General features: G+C 39.2%; 1 protein-coding gene across 6 annotated transcripts in view; it reads left to right on the plus strand.

Moving 5' to 3' along the window:
• The window catches only part of Cep162 (centrosomal protein 162), a 72,170-nt gene extending 56,747 nt beyond the window's left edge, over nucleotides 1-15,423 (plus strand). For 5 of the 6 annotated variants that reach the window (XM_023711963.1, XM_023711961.1, XM_023711962.1 and 2 more), the window contains exons 22-27: nucleotides 1,865-2,077; nucleotides 5,073-5,719; nucleotides 9,006-9,147; nucleotides 10,655-10,753; nucleotides 13,332-13,466; nucleotides 14,502-15,423. In XM_023711963.1, coding sequence (XP_023567731.1) covers nucleotides 1,865-2,077; nucleotides 5,073-5,719; nucleotides 9,006-9,147; nucleotides 10,655-10,753; nucleotides 13,332-13,466; nucleotides 14,502-14,711 — 1,446 coding nt within the window. In that variant the 3' untranslated portion in view covers nucleotides 14,712-15,423. Of the gene's footprint in view, nucleotides 1-1,864; nucleotides 2,078-5,072; nucleotides 5,720-8,920; nucleotides 9,148-10,654; nucleotides 10,754-13,331; nucleotides 13,467-14,501 lie in introns of those variants that run through there. The other variant, XM_023711966.1, reaches the window with a different exon arrangement.
• Nucleotides 15,424-23,414: the final 7,991 nt, after the last annotated feature.

Raw genomic sequence — 23,414 nt, forward strand, 5'->3', positions numbered from 1 at the left:
AGAATATATGCAGTGTATTATTTGTTGAAACTGTACTTCTGATTTGATTTGAAACTGTCTCATTGCTATCTGTTTATCAATAAAACTTTGAAAAAAAAAAAAAAAAACAAATAATGGTCCGTACGGACCCAAATATACTGTTTTAACTTTTATTACAGGTATATTGACTTTATCACATTAGATTATATCTTTTGTGATACAGTCATCATTTAATATTTTGTTTACTTATATCACTTCATGTACATTTCAGATCTTATTTTGTTTTCACAAGAATTTCTATTCTAATAACTTTAGGTCTAAATATATTTTATAATGAAATTATGGCACAGTATACTCAGAATCATTTTAAAACATATTATAAAATAGATTATATACAAATAAAATGTTTTCCTAAAAAACATACATAAAAGTAGGGCAAATTAGATGTATTTTATTTCAGATCATGGCCTTGTGTTCATACTTCTACATAATTGAATAGTATGAAAAGTTTAATGTCTTTTTTTGTTTGCTTGTTTTAGTACTGGGTCTACAGGGTCTCACTACACAGATTGGACTTGTAGTGATCTGCCTATGTCCAGCCTCCCAAGAGCTGGGATTACAGGCAGCTCTGGGATTGAGACACCCAGTTTCAATCACTGTCTCAGTGCTCCCTGAAGACAGGGCCGGCACGACAGGCCAGGGATCAAACCCCATCTGCTGCATCTGCCTAACCAGGCGCTTTAATCTGCTGAGCTATTTGGCCGGCCCTTGAAAAATCTGATTTTCAACAAAAACTTTTTAAAATTTTACTTTATATACCAATGTCATTGCCCAAAGAACATTTTAAAACAAAATTAAAGACAAATAAAATAATTTCCCCAATTTAATGATTTTCACCTATTAAAATTAGAATAAAAATATTTCTTATAATGTTTAAATGAATACATTAATAATAAATTCATTTTTCAAAACATTTTAGGGTAGATTTTGTTGTCTGTTCATAGGCTAGAAACCTGTAATAAAGAATTTTAACGTATGTTTTGAAAGGCTATCTTAACCATAATACCCTTCAAAAATGCAGGTATACTTACATACACACATACAGTGGTACCTTGGTTCACAAATTCAGTTTGTTTTACAGTTTCGGGGGAGATAGCCTCATTTAGGGGTGTGTGGGGAAGATAGTCACAGTTACATGGAAGCAGAATTTTGTTGAATGAGTTTGGCATCTGAGTTGTTTGCAGACAGCATCTGTGAACCAAGGCATTGCTATAACACCAGTCTGTAAATTCTATGGATTCTGTTGCAGTTGTCTCTTACAGAAAGATCGTATCATAGGTCATTGTTTTATAGACTGAATGAACAGTATTCTTTCATGAAGATTTCATTAAATGTCATTGAACATTCTTTACCTCTTAATTTTAAAAAGTTACTTTAAGTTAAGCTTCATGTTGGGAGAGGTCAGTGTGGAGACTGTCCAAGGAGGACCAAGTGTATTGCTAAAAGTCTGCTGTATGAGCATGTGTATGTAAGCAATTTTTCAATCAGTCAATAGCAAAAGCAGTATCATACAGGAAAATCTGAGGGAAAAAGGATGGGGGAAGGTCTTTATACCTAGGAAGACCGGTTATTAATATTGTAGCAACACTTAAAGGTATATTTCAAATGACTATGAGAAGACTTCTCTAAGTTAGCCAGTAGTTAGACCATCATAGAGTTTTTAAATCAGAAATCTAGGATTATAAAATCTTAAATTTGCTTGTACTTCTGTGCTTTTGATCCAGTCTGGAGGCCTGCTGTGGACATGTGAGATTCAGATAGGACTGATGAGTCATAATCTGACTGTGTATATTAGACTGCTTTATTTTTAAATGTATTGTAATAGGTTAAGGAAATGGAAGGAATTCTTAAAAGAAGATATCCCAATTCTTTACCTGCCTTAATATTGGCTGCCTCCGCCACTGGTGATTCAGCAGATAGAAATACAGTAGAATTCATGGAAAAAAGGATTAAAAAGCTAGAAGCTAACCTGGAAGGCAAAGATGAGGAAGCAAAGAAAAGCCTTCGTACCATGGAACAACAGTTTCAAAAAATGAAGGTAAGCACGGGCTCGCTGTGGGGTTCGCGCTCGGGTGGAGGTGCAGAGCCTCCTGGATCACATTTTAGCAAGCAGCCCTGGTGTCCTGGCCACAGCCTTCGCTACCGCTGCACCTCCACCTGTCCTGTCCTGTCCCCTTTCAGCAGCTTATATCAGACATAAAGTGGTCGAGCACAGAATAATCTTCACATCATCCCTCTCAGTGTTAGAATTAGTAGGAATTAAGCCAAAGATAAAGCAGATGAAATAGCCCTAATATATACTTAGCATAGAAAGAAAAATTATCACTGAAATTTAGGTAGGGGTGAAAGAGATAACAAAAGCACACATTTTGAGAGTGAAGCAGAGATGCAGCAAGGCATCTTCCAAAAATTTATTACTTCTAAGCTCTCTGCCCCTTTGTGAATCAAAGGAATCTAAATGTAACTTCTGGAACAGACCAGGGATACAGTGTCCGGTCGTTTACTTTCTCTGAGCCCACGGTTGTTGTCAGGAATCATAGCAAGATGATTTCAGGGATTTCCTAACCTGCCTTACATAGCACTTCCAGTTAGTGGTGAAGCAGGTATTGGTACCTGTATTACCGAGGTGAGGACTGAAGTTCACACCTTAACCAACTTCCACAGAATTCCGCTGCTGGTACGTAGCAGAGCAGGGCTCAAACCTAAGGCTTCTAGCTGCAGCCCTGTGCCAGACTGCTTCTGGCAAGTGATCTCATTCCCCACAGATTTCTGTGCTGAGAAAAGCAACAGATAAAAGAACATTAAATTCCAGAGACTGTAAAAGGTTGACATACTGGAAGTACGGGGGCCTGAAAATTAAGGTCACATCAAAGCAGGTCGTGTTTCTGCTGCTCACCCCCTTTATTAAATATCTCAGCAGTTGTGTATGCAGCTGAGCTGTTCTTCCCATTTTTAACTGATCACTCTTCACTGCGTGTGTGTGTGTGTGTGTGTGTGTGTGTGGCCGCCACACTCTTGGTCAAGTTCATCTTCCCCATCCTTGCCCCATTCTCCTTTCAGCAGACTTTGCCACGCCCATTAGCATAGCTGGAAACACCACCAGACTCACCCAACCCTAGTCCAGGCCCAGCCTCTCTGGGCTCGGTCTTCTCACATTATCAGAAATAATAATTGACTTATTGCCTGTTACCCACTTTTATTTCAAAATACGTCTTAATTAACATGTCACTATACTTTGGTCATTAGTAAAAGAATGGATTGAGATTGGAGTTGCCCAGTAGCTCAGTGGTACAGCTTTTGCCCAGCATTCACAAGCTGCTGGGTTCAAATCTTAGCACCACTCACACATACACACACACACACACACACACGTGTGTGTGCGTTTACTTATGTATTACTGTAGAAACTTCCTGACTCGTCTACACATCCCCATTGTGCCCATCTTATAACTCATGACCCTAAAGCCAAATTTACATGTTCAGATCACTATCAAGGGATAGTTAATATCCTTTCAACAGCTTCTTGTTGGTCTTAGGATCAATACATGGCATTTATCCACAGATGGCCAGGTTGTTTTCATTTTCTTCAGTTTTTTTATACCACGCTTCCTCCACTCCATCACACTGGCCTGTTTCACCTGCTGCCTTGTTTCCCCTCACCCCAGAAGAGTGAGAGAGAGTGTGTGTGTGTGTGTGTATGTGTGTGTGTGTTGCCACAGACTGGTATCCTCTGCACCCCCTTTCCCACCACAGAGGTGTAGGTGAGCCTAAACACTACTCCAGTGAAACACAAAAAAACTTTGAAATAGTAAACAGTTCTGGGACCAGTGAATGCATGGGCTCTGGGTGCGCTAGGCCCCAGGCACCTACCACAAGTAGATGGCGTTGCTGGTTGTGAACTCTGTGATGGCTAGGACTATTCCACTCTCACTCACTGTTGTATTCTATCATTCAACAAGGTGCCTGGCACAGAAGAGTCTCAAATACTGTTTAATCCCTACTTTGTAAGATATTGGCACTATTGAGTGTCGTATAAGGCCCTTCGTCCATGCCTGGAAAATAACAGACAGTAAACGAATATAGTTATTATTCATATTCTACCAAGGAAACAGTTCAAGTGTGAACCCCCTTCCCCACATATTTAATGAACTAATCTAACTTGACTTTTCTCCTTTTTATATTCTGCCCCTGCTCATGCCATGTCCCTTCCTCACTTTGTTTCTGATACTCAGAACCCACCAGTCACTTTTCACAGGACAACATCCCCAAAGTTACACTCATCCCACCAGATCAAACTAATGTGCTGTCTCTCTGCTGTCCCCCACCTTTCCTAGACCCTCAGGCCTGCTCACCACTCTACACTATTCTAGGTCCCTTAGCTCAGTTGGCATAGGGCACTGAAGCACCCTGTTGCTCCCTCACCAGGCTGTCAACTATCTGAAAGAATCGCATCTCTTATCTCAGAACCTACCACAGTAGTTGGCACAGACTTGTAGCCAACTGATTGAAAAACAAATGGAATAAGCTTTTTATTTTTGTATGCTAAGGTTTCAGTATATAAGTTCAATTGTGTTAGTCCCTGTACAATTAATAAATTGATGTTAGAAGGTTGGAAGTATTCTGCTTCCCAGACTTTAGTGCCCCCAGATGTTTACCTATTTATCCTCAAAGAATATGTGTGACAATTTGCATAAAAAGGGTGAATATACATTTAAATTAACCTACTGATGTTAATAATTTTGGCAGTACATTAATAAGTTAATACTGCTAATAAGTCTCCATTTTTAAGGATCAAGACAATTGGGGGTTACAGATTACACGTATATTTACAAAGCAACTATGACACTGCATGACATGCCAAGCTTGTGTGATACCATGCCCTTCAGACAATAAGGCTTTGGTACATTTGACTCAGAGAGAGTTGGATACATTAGAATGAAATACCTGCATGAAGGGCTGAGAACGGATAGAATCAGGGCTTAAGTAACTGAAATGTTTAGCAGGGCTTTGATATTACATAGATTCTCTCTTTAGATTCAGTATGAACAACGACTTGAAGAACAGGAGCAGCTACTTGCCTGCAGATTAAAAGAAATGCCCCAGAACCAGCGTGACGACTCCAGGGTTAAAGCCCTGGAAACACAACTCCAGGACGTGAAGGAAGCCCATCAAACTGTTGTAAGAAACCTTGCAGCAGAAATAGAGGCTCTTAAGCATCAGAATGCTGAATTGAAACTCAGGAAGAATGACACAGAGGATAAAGATTTTCGGGCTATAGAATTCCAGGTGGAACAGGCCCATGCCAAAGCTAAGCTAGTAAGACTAAATGAAGAACTGGCTGCCAAAGGAAGAGAGATACAGGACCTTTCCAGAACTGTGGAGCGGCTTCAGAAGGAGAGGAGAGTGATGCTGTCAAGTCAGAACACCAAGAGCAGAGAGGAAACAAGTGCAAAAAGAGTAAAGAAAGATGTTTTGCACCCAAATAAAGGAAATGCAAACGGCCCTGGAACCCTGGATGGCAAGCTATACCAACCACACACTTTCACTGATTCCCATGTTTCAGAGGTTATACAAGAAAACTGCAGATTGAAAAATGAGCTGGAGGAATTAACTTTGGAGAGAAATAAGATGAAGATGGAATCTGAAGCAGCGGTGAACCAATACGAAAACTCCATGAAAAGGTACAGTGTTAAATTGTGTACAAATACTTGGGAACCTAAAATGCTTTTTAAAAATCCTAAGACATTTTGTCTGAGTAACCAATTTGGCTTTGAACCAAATTTATACCTTGAGTTTTAAAAATTGTTTTACTAGGGCCCAGCTTCTAATGAATGAAAATCTGTCACCTCCAGTCTTGTCCTTGGGCTGACCAGTCTTGTCTTTCTGTATGTTTCTAAATGATGTTAATAATAAGCTGGCTTCTTGGCCTTCTTACAAAGGAAATGTCGTTTATGACTGCTGCAGGCAGATTCCTGTCAGAAAACACCTATTAAAACCAAGTGACCATCTAAGAGCTAGAGGTTTTATTTTCAAAAGTCAATTTCAGGCTGTCCGTGTGACCTATGCCTGACTTGAGGAACTTCACACATTTCTTTGCAGTCTTCAGTTGCTGTCCATTTTCGCTGTCTTCTGAGCCTCTGCAGACCTTTGAAACTGTTATTCCCCTAATCAACCAAGTTCTAGTCTCCGCTCGCTGTCTCAGTGCCACTTTCCCTTGGGTAGCCTCTTCCTGCCTCCCCTTGTCTTGAACACAGCCCTTGCCACCATTCTTTATCACCTGTCCTCTCCATAGTGACCTTCCATGTTCAATGCAGTGCTCTGTGTCCTCATGTTCCTTAACAGTGTTGACCATGGAGCCTTTCTTCAAGTGGCTCCCAACCCCCAATCTCCATTGCTTGGTGGGTCTAGAGCTTTTCTGACTTTCCTCCCCCACGTCTTTCAACAAAAGCTTAGTTTTTGTCTTTCAAGTTATTCTGTTGTCTGTTGCTAAAAGTATCCTTGTGGCTTCTGTGAGTCATGGCTTCTAGATTTAATTTTCAAGGCTTGTTTTCAGTTGGCAAACCTACTGGCTGGGATTATTTTTCTTACAATCATAAGTACCTCGAGTTTTCTTTTACCCATAAACTACTTCCCCCTCCTGCGTTCTCTGTGGCCATCTTAATTCCATCTTCTTGGCCCAAGTTCACTTCCTTTTTAACTAGGGCTCGGATATGTAGAATGCCTCCTAACAAACATTCATCAATCAGCTTTCTTCCTCACTGTAGTAGACTAGGACAGACAGCCTGTATACTGTACAGTTTTCCCACTGAGCGCCTTTCATTTGTACCTCTCCCAATCATGCTTTAAAAATATTCATGTTCTTTAAGTAGTTCCATATCCCAATCCTTCTGCCCTCCACTGACTCCCAGCTTCCATAAATACCAAGACTAAATCCCGCTGCCTGGCATCTTGCTTCCCATCACTATTCTAATAGTATTCTCGGGGGTGTGATTGAAAATTGTTTTTCACGTTTTCATTACAATAAAAGACACACTTGCCTTTAATCCTCAGAGCATCTCCTTTTGCTCAAGCATGCTTTGCATTCTTTCCACTTTCAGAAGCAGTTCTCTTGAGTCTTGAGTGTCTTTAGTGCTGCTGCATTAGGTAAATGGTGGTGCAGTAAGGAACACAGCAGGCTGTAAGGGGGTCTGGGCGGGAGCTCCAGGAGTAATGGGTGAGCTGTGCTGGGCCCAGCTTTGGCCCAGGCCTTCTGTGGGTAGCTTGGTGGGGTTAGTGGGGCAAGTCAGGTGGACGGTGAGTTGGGGAGGGCATGAGGCCAAGGGCATGCATGTGGGCAGCTACAGGCTCTGTAACCTAGCGGGCGGCCATGTGTTGAGTCTGGCAGAGCAGGCATTGTTCCCAGGCTCTGGAGGGGCTGTTTTGGAGCTCAGGAACTTGGCGGCTGTGGAGGGTTGGGCCGAGGGAGTGGGGGCTGCCCAAGGCCATGATGAATCTTGATCACCTGACATGCCACATCTAATGCCTCTTGCTCATTTGTGTTTCAAGTCTTGCTGCCTCCACAAAACACTGCTTGGAACTTCCCAGGAAACTGCCTGCCACTTCCCACCTCCTACATAACTTTTATGTACCAGGAAAGTGGTAATCCTGCGCAACTCAGCAGCCCCGGAGAACAGATGTTCAGTCAGTTTTGTGTCTGCCGCCCTGCAGAAACCCAGTGTAGAGCAGAGTGTGTGGAAATGGCTGGCCTGCGGATGGGCCAAGAGCCAGGGCAGCATCACGCCGCTGCTCCACTCCGCTCTGCATCCCCCGTTCTTTGGTCCTGAAGCTGATGAGAAGACTCACATACTCTCCTAGAAGTAACTTCAGATCCAGGTTTTTTTTGTTGTTTTGGGTTTTTTTGTATTTTTAGTAAGGGTCTACAGGGTCTCACTATGTAGAATGGACTTGTAGTGATCTGCCTGTGTTCAGCCTCCCAAGAGCTGGGATTACAGGCAAACACCACGACGCCCAGTCTCAGTCGCCATCCCAGTCACCATGGGGGCCTGCAGTTGCACCCCTGCCGCTGCGTCTGCCTAAGCAGGCACTTTAATCTGCTGAGCTATTTGGCCAGGCCTATAATTTTAAACTTTCATTTGTTGTCAGTCTGTTTCTCTGTTAACTCTAAACCTAAGCAACAAACGTTCCCTCCCAGTCCCAGATTTAGGCTTTTTTTTAATTACAGTTCAGTTTGAAGGTTTCATGCTTTCTCTAGAGCACTAACCATACTGTTGCCATGGAGAAATGCTCATGTAGTAGAAGCACGTCATAAATTTGTATCTCACAAATTGCAGTATTAGTGTATATATAAATCAACAGTGATTTATATATAGCATTCCATTTATTCAACTGCCTAAATGCATAAATTTTTGCCAGAGACAAAATCATAGTCTCAAATAGTCCAAATTAACAAAACTCAGATTCCCTTGTAGCCTGAGAATCACCAAAAAGATTGTGTTATTCTCACAGCATGTACCCAGCCCGAGGATTGCATTTGTGCACCCCTCGACTCAAGGGGAAGATTCCCAAGGGAATAACTGTGATTGTCCAAATAAGAACCTGAGCAAGAAACCTGTATTTATCTTAAATGCCAAGCACTTTCCTTTAAATTCAAGCAGGTACTTTGAAGTCTAGCTCTGCTTGACTTGAGCACAGTCCTGCATTGTGCTCATCTGTGATCCTGGTAATTTCTCTTTTTCTAAAATCAAGCTTACTCTTATAAAATCTGATGAATAACAGTAGTTCTCAGAGTGGTTGTAAGAGCCTGTAGCTCCTGATGTGTAAAGGCCCTGGCATGATACAGTTAACGCTGATGCCCTTCCTCCCTTCACTTCTTTCATTTCCAGGCTTCTCACACTGGTTTTATGCTAACTCTGAAGTAGAGATTGAGAAGCCAGTGTTGGGTGGGAATTTCATGCCTTCCTCCCGTAGGGTCAAGGAAGACACGGCTGCACACATTGCCTCCCTCAAAGCGTCCCATCAGAGGGAAGTAGAGAAACTCCTGTGCCAAAATGCGGTGGAAAATTCTTCTTCCAAAGTAGCTGAGCTGAATCGCAAAATAGCAACACAAGAGGTAGATCACAGATGTATCTTGATCTTTCTTTGACTCCGAATGCTTCTTTTAGGGCTGTTGGTATTAATTTGGAAATATTTTAATTTCACTGTTTCAGGCTAATGATAAAAATGAGAAATTATTATTAGTGTTTTTGTTTGTTTTTACAGAAGAGGATATTACCCTATCTTAAAATGTTTCTCCTTCAAAATTATGCTGAGTATTTTTAGTCAGGCCCCTACCCTTCTCAAGTCCTCTAAATACGTTGTAACAGATGGTTGAGGTTCATGTCTAATGTGATTATGACTTTAATACTTGAATGTTGCAACACTTCCCTCCCCAAGTCCCAAGTGACAGGTAATTTACTGAGGCATTCTTTCTGCCTGCTACTTTTCATTTATTGAACAAATGATTCAGGTCAGTAGACAATCAGGCTCAGGGACTGAAATAATGAACACAACATATGCATAGTGCTGACACTTATGAAACAGTCTTCTCTGAGAATTACGACAAAGAATGCTGACAAGTTACCAGCATTTCCTTGAATAAATGTTGTCTTCCTTTTTGGATAATTAGTTGTATATCCTTAGAATATCCCAAAATATCTGCCATGTAGTCTGTCTTCTCTGATGTTAGTAAATTAAAAAAGAGTACTGCAGTAGAACTGTTACCTGCAACTTACTTACATATAGTACATCCAAGGAAAGAAAATGCTAAGAGGTTAGCAGTTGGGGAGCCCAGTTGAAGACTGTGAATGTTAATTTTAATCTTCATCCTTTCTGTAAGTTTTAACTTTAATGAAACAAGCTTTAGAGGAAAAAAACTTGAAATAATTCTGTGATCTATCCCACCTATAATTACTTCATACCATCCTAATTAAAAAACATCCCCCAGGTGAAGAAGTTTCACTATGGAGGTATCTATTGAAGTGTTTAGTGGAAGTAAAATGTACTGACGTCTGCAGTTTAATTTCATGTGGCCCAGAAACGGGACTATTGTAGGCATTTAGTGAGAGTGTTTAAAGTGCCATTCAAAGGTAGTGATCCAGATAGGCTTGCGGAGAAGTTGTCTAGCTTTTTTCTCCCTTAGGTTTCAGGGGATGGGTGTAAGCATGGTATCGAGTGATTCTGTAGGATGAAACAGTCTAGGCAAACGGGAGTATTGATGTCGTGATCCCATAGTGCTACAAATAGGTCACTTGCAAGAGTCATAAAATAGTGGGAAGTTATGAGGTGAATGGAAGTCAGTGCAGTCTGATCTTTGAAAGAGTAGGAGAACAGCCACATTTTTCACCACTTCTTAAAGGAACTTCATGTATTTGTCTAAAAACATTTCACACATTTTAGCCTTGTTTCAAACTATCTTCATAAAAAGTGTAAGATATTGTATATTGTCCAGTTTCTTCCAAACACTTAAAATTGAAAGACTTGTTCAAAAGATTGTTTTGAATCATAAATTGTCTTTGTTATATTTCGGGAAGTGTTCAAGGAAAAACGTTATTAACTCAGTACCTCTGACAATTTTCCAGGTCCTTATAAAACATTTCCAAAGTCAAGTTAATGAGCTACAAGGAAAGCAAGAGTCTCTTGCAGTTTCTCAAGTTCGAGAAGAAATCTTACAGAAAGAGGTAGTACAAGTTTTTCTTAGTCATTTCAATCATGTATTTATATATTAAAATGCTCAACTTAAATATGCACAGAGATATAACCTTAAAGTGTTAACATCAATATATAACCTGTAAGTATTACACATCAAGAAAATATCAGTAACTGATGACTGGGCTGAATGATTTTTGTAAATCTTTTTGGGAAAAGGAAGTTAATTTAGGCAACTAAGCATTCGTCAGGTTTTCTGAAAAAGTTTTAGAAGTTTGAGGAATTGGGTGAAGGGATAAGAGCAGATCTTGAATTAGGCCCAAGCCGGGCAGCCAGCCACCCAGAAGATCTTTGTAGGGTCAGAGTGAACCTGTGACACGGACCTTGACACCCTTCTGTACCCTCCCATAATCTTATCCTCCCATGGATACCAAGAGGACATTTATTTAGAGTAAGCGCTATTAAAGTATAATCTTTTCAAATATAAAATCCCCACTTTTTAAAGGTACATTTATTTTAATGTGAAGCTATGCAAATAAGCTACGTCCTGCAAGCTCAAGGGCCTGAGTTCAATCTCTGGTTCTGCAAAAAAAAAAGTTCCTTTTCCTTGAGTTTATTATTTATACAAAATCATAATATATGTATTGTCACATTTTTATAAAGTTAAATCATTTTTCTTTTAAAAATGATAATGCAGGCATAAGTTTATGTGAAAGTTGCTGTAACTCTGTTCAGATGATGAGGAGAGAACTGGAGGAAAGACAAGAAGGCCTAAATAAGTGGTGGTATTCTCATGCAACTGAGCACTATCCAGCCATTTAGAAGAAAGGGATGGGGAAAAAAGGGCTGAGCTCTATCTATTGTATCCATCTGAATGGTGTCTAATACGTATTAGTGGGAAATAAAGCAAGTTATAGCCAAAAAGAAAACAAATAAGCTATGTCCTGGTTTAAGCCATGAAAAGGCTTAACTGTGGATATGACATAACTTTCACAGAGAACCTGCAGAAGACACAGTCTCAAGATGCAAAGTTGGGGCCAAGGAGATGGCTCCGTAGAAGAAGTGCTTCCCTGGCAAGTGCAAGGGCCTGAGTTCAATCCCTGGTTCAAAAAAAAAAAAAAAAACCAAAGTTGCTCCCAGAAATAGCTAAGAAAGCAACAGCGTACTGTACAGGCAGTGAGACTGTTTCAAGTCTCCCATAGAATGTGCAAAGATCCAGTCACAAACCTGATGTGCACCATAGATCAGGCACTTACAAAAAGTACACAGAAATCAGGACAGTATTTAACTTGGGTGTTCTGTGTCCACATGTGGCATCATCGTCTTTCATCTTATAAACGTGATTGAGTTGTATTCTGGAAAATTCTTAGTAATCATCTTAACACAGGTTAAAACCACAGCATGTTCTATGCAGGGCCTCTGAGCATTCTCAAACCATCCAAAATAAAGCCTGTTTTTCTCTGGTGGCTAATGATACACTTAGGGATGTTCCACATTTAAAATACTTAGGTTGTCTGACTCAATTGCTTTACATTCCACTTTTTTTCCCAGCTAACTTGGGCAAGATGTGATTTTTTCTTTGAAGTAGTGTTGCTACCAGATGTTTCTGTATAAAGCATGATTAAATTTATTAGTTTAATCAGCTTGCATTTTCTTGTGCATTGCGTTTTGATGTTAAGCAAAATCTGACTCATGCAATTTCTTTTATAATCATTGTATGGTATAAAGAAAATGTAGTAACTTTACTAACCCTTAAGAGCCTTCCTGTCAGTCCCCTGCATTTTACTCCAAGGTGCTAATCACTTTTCTTTGTGGACGGTGCTGTGGAAAGGGAGGGTCTGCCCTAGGCTGCAAGCTTCTTCAGGGCAGGGACTGTTGTGTTGCTGCACACACAGGTCTAAGTGGTCAGCACAGGAAGAGTTCAGGGTGTGGTTATCCCTCCTTCACATTCATACCTTTATCTGTGGAATAAGTTACTAAAATTATTAAATGGCAAGGGCTATAAGAGTTTCAAATTATGGAGTGTTGGTAAAAAATGTACATGCATTGAACTTCTGTGCATCCATCCCTACCATTGGGTGCTTTAACACTCAGGATAGGATGCTAATTCCCGTGTCTGACTGCTGGGGAGCTTGAGCCACCAGTGGCCCATGCATGACTATTATACCATTGGAGGTACAAGCAGATCTAATCCCTTCCGTTAACCTTTTTCTAATAAAATAAAAAATTGCCCAGTGGAAGGAACAGTCGTACATGTACCACCAGTAATTCAAAAACATGTATTATTTTAAATCCTACTCATTACAAATACCTTGTATATAAGCGGAACCCACCAAAGGAAGTGCTCGACTTCACATTTAACCCTATAATCAGATAGCTGGACGTGGGAGGGCAAAGCTGTCGTCCTGTCTGGAGCTCCTCAGAACATGACATGAATTTGGGAGCTAAAGCAGACCTTTACTTCCTGTACGTAAGGATGGAAACTATTCATTACTCAATCCAAGATGCCTCTTATCTGGAGAAATTGTATACAAGTATTTTTAAGATTGCCTTTTTAAAAGGATCTATATTCTTGTGTCTTTATTCTTTCACTTCATACTTCAATTTTAGATTACAAAACTCTTAGAAGAATTGAGAGAAGCCAAAGAAAAGCATACACCGGAGTTGAAACATTTCATGGGCTTAGAAAAGAAAATTAAACAGATGGAAATAAGACATAAGCAGAGAGAACAGGAGCTTCAGCAGGTAAAGTAGATCACATATACATAGTTTATAGTTCTTCGCTTTCAAGTACCATTAATTTGCTATAGTTTTCACCTACTTACCAGAAGTTTCTTCTGGTTGTATTTAAATCTTGTTAAAAATAATAGCACTTAAGAGGTGGTAAGACTTTAAACTGTCCAGTATTATATTGGTCCTTTTGAGACAGGACCTCACTGTGCAGTTCAGGCTAGCCTTGAACTTTCAGGGTCCTCTGGCCTCAGCCTCCCAAGTGCTGGGATTACAGTCATATGCCACCACACCAGGCATTTTGCCTTATATTTGGAAGGAGAAAAAACTTGCATCATATTATTATTGACAGGTGTCTTAAGTTTTACATCTTACCCTGCAAGTAGGGCTTTAAGGAAAGTGTTCCATATTGCAAGTCACTTCAACAAATGTGAGTGTGAGAAAATTGATATTAAAGTATTATTGAAATATCACTAACAGTAATATGTTTACTACAGTTACAGACATTATCTGCTATTTTTAAACTTCTAATAAGGACATGATATATTTTTAATTACTTGCCTTGGTGCTGACAGTTACCTTTGCGTTAAGTGTCCTAGAGTTTGTTCAAGCTGCCACAGCAAAGTATCACAGACAAGTTGGTTAAAACAACAAAACTTGTTTTTCACAGTTCTGGCAGTCTTCTTTGTGGCCTCACGTAGCCCACTAAGGATGGGAGAAAAAGGGGAGGTTCTCTAACGTCTCCTTCACATCAGGATGCTGATTCTGTCGGAATCCTTATGAGCTTATTTAACCTTTTTTCCTTAGTGCACACCAATGGTTAAGGCTTCTGTGTGTGACTTTTCAGAGGTCAGAGATAGTCCATAAGTGCAACCAGAATACTTTTTCAAGACAAAAAGTACTCTCTACAGGCAGAACTTTATGGTTGACCAGAGCTCCACAGAAAAACCCAAGCATGCATCTCAGTTTTGTCCCACCTCAGCTCTCCAAGCCTGTTCTTCACGCCCACTACGAACTGTTAACAGCAGTGCATAATTTCTATATTTGCAGATAATACAGCAGACATACCAAGTTGTAGAAACTGAGCAAAACAAGGAAATCGAGAAGTGGAAAAGACTTGCGCAGCTGAAGAATCGCGAGCTGGACAAGTTCCGCACAGAGTTAGACTCCATATTAGACGTTCTTCGGGAGCTGCAGCGGCAGGGGGTGGTTGTGCCAGTTGCTCTTGCAGGCCAAGTGAACGCACCGGAACTTGAGTAGGAACTCAGACTTCAGATGAGCCTGTTGAAAGGCCTGAAGATGAATAAAATTGTACCATTATCAGGACAGATGAAAAATGAGTTCCACTATGTTGCCAGAAGGAAACAATGCACAGGCACCATTTCAGAACAAATTGCCCAACAAGGGAGGTGAAAAAGCATCATGGTATTTTGCTGAAGATCATTAAATAGTTACAGCGCAATGATTTATGGGCAAGTTCCTTAAGTCATATGATTGTAAGCTGATTGAAGTTACTGTGAAGAGCCTCACCCATACGCTGAGAATGGAAAGAAAATTGCACTTGTTCTAGCACATAATTAGTGAACAAATGTGTACTTGAGACAGAGCAGCAGCTGCTCTTTCTTAGGGAGCTGGGTAGAGGAGTGCGGGCCGCATGGCGTGGACAGCCTCATCAGCTGTCAGCTGAGCTGCAGCGCTTCCTCAGTAATCTAGGAACTGCTTTAGGAAATAGTTTAGTGAGAGTGCTCCACTTCCTTACAGGTTAACGGTGACTCTTGGGTTCTGGTTTTCTACCCCTTCCTCTGGGTTACTCTTTGTGTACCTAGTATAAAGTGGAAACTGAGGGAAGTTTGATGTATGTCCTGCTTTATTCTTTCAGGCTGCAGTCCATAAATGCTACTCCTAATTTTTTTATAACTTTAAACAGTAGTAACTTACCTCTTTTTGTGCAGGGTCTCACTATGCAGCTTAGACTCGTAGTGATCCTCCTGTTTTTAGCCTCCCTAGTGCTGGGATTACAGGTATGTGCCACCATGCCCGGACTCCATTGCTGCCTCTGGGTGCCTGGGAGCTATCTCTCTGACCCTACCTTTTACATTTTCTATTGAAAGACTCCATTAGAAATAAAACACGTGTTCATGAGTAGCTGCTTTATTTTATAATTTCCATCTCTAAAAGCAGATGAAAAAAAAGACAGATAAGAAGTATGTAAGACAGTGGTAGGTCAAAGCTAAAGCCAATTTATTTTCAAAATTTCTAGCCCAAGACTAATAGAAATATAATGGAACTTCCATCAAATTTTTTGATTATAGCTCCCTATCAAGATAAAAATGAAAAATTGCAAAGCTCAATTTTCATATTTTTTAAGTCTTCAGAATGTGGTTTATATTTGTAGCATACCTCAGGTTGGATTAGTCCCCTTCCAAGGTCTCAGTGGCTGACTGTATACCAGTAAGTGCGATTTTTGGGTAATAATTATGAAGTACTAAATAAAAGACAGGACGGCTAAAGTTTGGTGGACCACCAAAGGTAGATGTGACACACAGTTGTTAAATATAAGGAATTAATTACTGTCTTAATGTCCAGCATTTTTAATGTACCTTTTCTAAGAGTAGTACAAGCATTATAGTTTTGCTGTTTAATATGAAAGCATTTTAATTTATAATATAATTTATTTTAATTACTTGTGCTTTTGTGTAGCTTTTGTTTGGAAACCTAAGAATTCAGCTGCACCCATCATTCCCTTTGTCCTTTTGACTTCCTCTGTACGTGTTCATTCCAAGCACAAACACAGCTGGCTTTGAAACTGAAATGCAAATGTCATATATTTGTGGACAAGGCACACTGGCTCTCAAGACTTCTGGGACCAAGCTATGCCAGTGGTCTACCTGCTTCTCTAGACTGCAGCCAACATGTCATGAGCTCCACCCTCCAGAATAGCATGACCTATATTAAACTCGCTCCTGTCACTATCTCATATTGATTGTTTCTCTTGATAACCTGACCAACACAGGTTTTGGTAGTAGGAGTAGTTTTAAAGGAACGGATTTTTTTTTTTTTTTTTTTTTTTTTTTTTTAGGTACCAGGAATTGAACTCACAACCTTGTACTTGCGAGGCAGGCACTTGTATCATTGAGTTATCACCATGTCCCAAGGAATAGATTTTTTTTAATCTTTTATTTACTTTTTTGTGTGTATGTAGGACAGGGTCTACAGGTCTCACTACATTGGACTCAGTGAACCTCCAGTTTTTAGCCTCCCAAGTGCTGGGATTACAGGCCTGTGCCACCACACCCAGTTTCAGTCACAGTCCCAGTGCATCCTGGGGGCGGGGCTAGTACAGCACGCTGGGGTGGAACCCCAGCCACTGTGCTCTATTTAAGCAGGAGCTTTTAGTCCGCTGAACTATCTGGCCAGCCCTTACTTACTGTTTATTTGATACAGGGTCTCCCTATGCAATTCAGACTCATAGTGACCCGCCTGTCTCAGCCTCCCCCAGCACTGGGATTGCAGGCATATACCACCGCTCCCAGTTTTGGTGGCCAGCCTGGCACACAAGAAGTTCCAGGGCCAGCATGGCCTGCAGTACCAGGGATCAAACCCAGGTCCTTGCTTTTGCCAGTCAGGCACATAGACTTCCAAGCTATTTCCACAACCCTAGAATTTTTATGAGTTCCTTCAATTTGTTTTGGGGGTTTCTGGAATTTGTTTTATGAACTGATTAGAAATAACACCAAAGACTCTCTGTTCAACAGTTAGCAAGGGTCCTGATAACCGAGATACACATAGTATTTGAATTGGATATTCCTGAACATCTATTAAAAGAGTTAACTAACAATGACTCTGAATATGAGAAATATGATGACAGTTGGTACTACTGTCACCAGAGATGAAACAAAAAGATAAGCTCGGGAATTTGACTTCACAGTTCAAGCACTGCGTGAAAACCTGTAAGCTTGTAGGTGTGCTCAGTTAGAGAATCTTAATTCCTGTAGCCACATGGCTGAAAATGTGAAATCAAATACAAGTCCTCATCATAGAACTGGCTAAATTACAGTGAATGTTAAAGTCTCAGCTTTTAAGATTGTGTGTTGTTAAAGTGAGAGCACTGAATGAATATAATAAGCAAAATATACACTTAGCCAAAGAAGTGGAAAGTGTTCACAGAATTATAAAACAAAATACAAGTAAATGGTAAGATGCCCTGTGTTCATGAATTAGAAGAATATTGTTACCCAACTCAACATACATATTCAATGCAAGCCCTTGAAATTTCAAGTTTTCAGGAAAAAAAATTTCAAGTGAAACCATAAAAGACCCCAACCAAATAACCAAAGTAATCTGCCTGATAGAAAAATAATACTACAGAGCTACGGTTACCAAAACAGTCCAGTAAAACGTACACGTGTGCACATGTACACACACAAAATGACTAATAGAACAGGATAGTGCCCAGAAATAAATCAGCTTTTACCTACAGTTGACGTTCAGTTGAGCTGCCAAGAATACATAAAAGGTAAATGAAAGCTTCCCCAGGTGGGTGTTGGGATACCTAGATAGTCACATCCAGCAGAAAGAAGTTAGGGCCTTATACCATGTAAAAAAATCATCTATAGAGAGGCTAACAACTGAAAAGACTGGAGAAAATGGAGAAAGCTGTATAACACTGGCCCAGGTAATGATTTTTTCAGTATAACCCAAAGCCACCAACAAAAGCAAAAACTAAACATGTTTATATAGAAGTGAAAAGCTGCACAACAATGCAAACAATGAGAAACAAAATATTTGTAAACAAAATATTTGTAAAAAAAAAAAATACATCTTATAAACTAATAACCTAATAGCAAAAGGACCCTGTTTTGAAAATAGGCAAAGGACTCGGATATGTCTTGACCACACAAATTCATAAGAAAATGGGGCCTACCAACTCCAGCCAGCAGCCAGGCCCCAAACCCCGCCGGAAACTCCCACCTCTAGCTACTGGTCAGGCCTGGTGTGGAAACCTGCAGCAGAACTCCCAGCAGAGAGGCTAGAGGCGAGATCCAGCCAGCTAATCCAGGAGCAGAACAGCTTACCAGTGGGGCACAACTGGTTCAGTTCCCTGTGCTGCAGCAGGAAGAATCCAGGCACAGCAGCCAAACTCAAGCCAGGCCCAGATGGACCAGTTCAAACTTGGTAGATCCAGACCTGGTAAGCTGAGACCCACTGCTAGGCCCAGATCTATGAGAGCATCCTCTTGGTTACTCGCTAGACTGATCTCAGAGGAACAAATTTAAATTATAAATTCCCAATTTTATATCTGCTTAGCTATACAGTCATGATGACCCTTAAGGTCTAAAATACCCATTAATTACAAAAGTTTGTCGATCGCTAAATCTAACTACTCATTATTAATGTTGCTAATTGTACTATAAATACAAAACTGTAACTGCCTTAAGCACATAATCTCCTTTGGGTAATAGTGTCAGTAGGAGCTAAGGTAACTACTACACTAAGGCTCTAGACCAAAGGTCAGAGGACAGAGCTTTACAAAATGACAAAAGGAGCAAAATACAGGCTCAGGCCCTGAGCCTACCTAGAACAAATGCAAGAGACACTAGCATTGAGGAAATTGGAAGCCACACTCCTGAAATCTCTGAAATAATAGTGTCTAAAGTAAAGAAACAACTGTGGAAAGGTATAGAGGATATCAGATCAGAAATACTCTCTGAAGTAAAAGAAGAAATAACTATAATGAATTACTAAGTGCTTCTAAAGTAGACACTGATGAAAAAATACATATATATATACAGAAGAATAGAAAAATGATGGAATCCTTGAATGAGCAATATAGGAAAGAAATAGAATGCATGAAGCAGAATCAAAGAGATATACAGAAAATTAAAATCTCGATCACAAGCTGGCAAAGCCATTTGAATGAAAGTGAAGATAGACTATCAGACCTTGAAGACACTATTACAGCTAGTGAAAAGGTAAGAAAAGATCTCTTAAAAACAACTAGGATTCAGGAAACAATAGCTCAACATCTGCAAGATGATGCAAAGATGAATAGCATAAAACTAATAGGCATCAATAAGAAAGGAGTCAATACAAATGATATTAAAAAAAATGGGTAGAAATAATAGCAAAAAACTTCCTAAATATGGGGAAACAATCTGACACTCCAGTAGCCGAAGCATATAGAACTCCAGATAACATCAACCCAATTAAAGCCACACCCAGACGTATAATAATCCAGATCCCAGAAATTCAGCACAAGAACAATATATTTATAAAGTCCCTAGAGAAAAGAAACATCTCAAAGGAAAACCCATCAGAATAATGGCAGATTTAACAAAACATGTCAAGAAGAGCATGGAGCAGAGTACTTAAAGTCTTGCAAGAAAACAAATTTTCAACCCAGACTGATATACCCTGCAAAATTCAAGTCTATTGGGGAAGTGAAATATTTCCATGACAACAACTAAAGAATTTCATGACCACAAAGCCAACCTACACAGACTACTAAAAGATTCTACAGGGATCCAAACAACCATAACTCCATGAATGAGAACAGAAAGAACCCACCAAAAAGGGCAAACAAACAGGAGAAAAATAGGTAACGAACAGCAGGAAAACATGTCAAACATAAGTCAATGCATCTCAGTGATAACCATCAATGTAAATGGACACAATTCACCAATTAAAAGAAATAGACTGGCACAGTGGATTAGAAAGCAAAATCTAACAATATGCTGCATGCAAGAAACACACTTTACTCATAAAGAAATTCACAGACTGAAAGTCAAAGAATGGAAAATAATACTACATGCCCCAGGACCTCAAGAAAAAAAGCAAGGGTAGCAATCCTCTTCACAGTCTCAACTTCAAACCAACAATGATCAGACAAAATAAAGAAGGCCATTACATACTGGTTAGGGGAAAAATACAAGATGAAGAGGTAACAGTCATAATATGTATGCACCAAACACAGGAGCACCCAACTAAGACAAATCTTAATGGACATGAAAAATCTAACATCCAATACCACAATCACAACTGGACACTTTAAATACCCTCTAATCCCTGAAGGATAGGTGAAGCAGACAAAAAAAATTAGAAAAGAGGTAGCAGAACTGAACTAGAGCTTGGAGCAAATGGACTTAGTGGACATACATAGTGTTCCACCCAGCCACATCTGAATACACATTCTTCTCAGCTGCACATGGGTCGTTTTCTAAGGTAGACCACATACTAGTCCGTAGGTTATGCTTAAGTATATGCAAGAAAACAAATTATCCCATGCATATTATCTGACCACAGTGCAGTGAAACTCAATAAATGACAAAAGAAACCACAAAAACCATAAACACATGAAAATTAATTAACACCCTTCTCAGCAACCAGTGGGTTACAGATGAAATTAAACAAGATCTACAATTCATCAAAAATTCAAACACAACTTATCAGAATCTGTGGGATACAATGAAAGCAGTTCTTAGAGGGAAATTTATACCTTTAAACTCACATATTAGGAAAACAGAAAGGGAACAAACAAGTCCCCTAATGATGCACCTCACACATGTAGAAAAAGAAGAGCAAACCAAGCCAATGAATGGAGGAAATTATAAAGATTCAAGCAGAAATTAATACAATTGAGACAAAAGAATACAAAGAATGAATCAAAAATCTGGTTCTTTGAAAGATTAAATAAAATTGATAAGCCCTAGCCTCATCAAAAAGAGGAAAGAAAAAATTCAAATTCAAGCAATAAGGAATGAAAAGGGTAAAATTACTACAGACCCTATGGAAATTCAGAAGATCATCAATGGCTACTTTGAAATCTTTACTCTCACAAAATCAAAGACACAGCAGAAATGGACAGATCCCTAGAAAGTTACAAATTACCAAAACTGAATCCAGAAGATATAAGAATTCTCAATAACCCAATATCAACCAATGAAATAAAAAATGTAATAAAAGACTTACCAATAAAGAAAAGCCCAGGTCCTGATAGATTCACAGCTGAATTCTGTAAGAAATTTAGAGAACATCTAATCCCAATACTCCTCAAACTTTTCAGTGAAACAGAAAAGGAAGAAGTTCTCCCTAACTCATTTCTGGAGGCAAGTATTATATTGATGCCAAAACCAGAGAAAGACTCAACCAAAAAAGAAAACTATAGGCCAATCTCCCTCATAAACCTAGATGCAAAAATACTCAGTAAAATACTAGCAAATACAATGCCAAAAATCATCAGGAACATTATACACCATGAGCAGAAGGTAGCCTTCTTAACAACACCCTCACAATAGTATACCAAAAAGATGAACTGCTTAGGAATTACTCTAACAAAATAAAAGATCTATACAGTGAAAATTATAGTCCTCTAAAAAAAAAGATTGAACATGATTTCAGAAAATGAAAATATACTTGTTTATGGACAGAAAGAACCATCACTAAAAATAGCTATACTCCCACAACTTTTATACAGATTTAATGAAATCCCAGTAAAAATACTATCAGCATACCACAAATCTAGAGAAAATATTCCTAAAATTCATTTGGAATCAGAAAAGACCTAGAATAACAAATGCAATCCTGGGTAACAAAGACCAGGCAGGAGGCATCACAATTCCCATCTTGAAATTATAGTACAAAGCTACTGTGATAAAATCAGCATGGTACTGGCAAAAAAAAAAAAAGGACTTGAGGATTAATGGAATAGATTAATAGATTAGAAGATGCAGGCACAAGTACAAACACATTAAGCCACCTTGTCTTTGACAAAAGGGCCAAATATGTTCACTGGAAAAAAAAGATAGCCTTCTTAACAAATGGTGCTGGGAAAACTGGCTTTCCACATGCTGAAAAGTAAAAGTAAAACCAGGCCTATTACCACACACTAAATTAAAGACAAAAATGAATTAAAGATCTAAACATTAAAACAAATACTAAATCTACTAAAACAGAAAGTAGGTAGATATTTTTGTTTGTTTTGTTGTTGTTCTTTGTACCAGAGATCAAACTCAAGACCTTGCACTTGCCAGGTAGGTACTCATGCCACTGAGCTATCTCATGGCCCTAGATTTCTTGAAGACATTGGGATAGCCAGAGAGTTCATGCACAAAAAACAACAAACTGTATGGTAAATACTTCAAAGAATCAACAACTGGGAAAAGTTTTTGAACATCAAAAGAAATCACCAACAGAATGAAAACAAAATCCTCAAATTGGGAAAAAAAAATCTTAACCAAAAGTAACTTAGACAAAGGAGTTTTATCTAGAATATATAAAGAACTAAAGAAAAATCATGTCCCCAAAATTTAAAAACACAATCCAAAAGGGGGCATCTGAGATGAATACATACTTCTCAAAGAAAGAAATACAAATAGAAAAAAATACATGAAAAAAATAATCAACAGCACTGGTCATTCAAGAAATGCAAATTAAAACATCACTGAAATTCCATCTCACCCTAGAAAGAATGGCTATCTTAAAGAAATCAACTAACGGCACCATTCTCTCCTATTGGTATGAATATAGACTGGTACAACCTCTGTGGAAATCAGTGTGAAGATTCCTCAAAACACTAGTATTAGAAGTCCCATTCAACCCAGCTATTCCTCTCCTGAGTATTTCTCCAGAATTGAAAACATATCACAGCAATATATGTGTACCCATGTTTACAGCAGCACAATTTGTGATAGCTAAATCTCAGAAACAACCCAAATGCCCATCAACTGGGGAATGGATAGAAAAGATTTGGTATTTTTACACAATGGAATATTACTTGGCTATAAAGATAAACTTGAGGCTTTTGTACATAAATGGATGCAACTAGAGGCTGTACTCAAAAGTGAAATAAATCATACCCACATGTGTAAACATTCTATTGCTTCCTTAGCGTAAGAACCTGAAAGAGTAAATAAAATCAAATCTGAAAGGTACAGTTGACATAGTAGAAGGAAAAGAAACTGAGCA

The sequence above is a fragment of the Octodon degus genome, unplaced genomic scaffold, assembly GCF_000260255.1.
Source record: "Octodon degus isolate 3935 unplaced genomic scaffold, OctDeg1.0 scaffold00022, whole genome shotgun sequence".
Classification (NCBI taxonomy): domain Eukaryota; kingdom Metazoa; phylum Chordata; class Mammalia; order Rodentia; family Octodontidae; genus Octodon; species Octodon degus.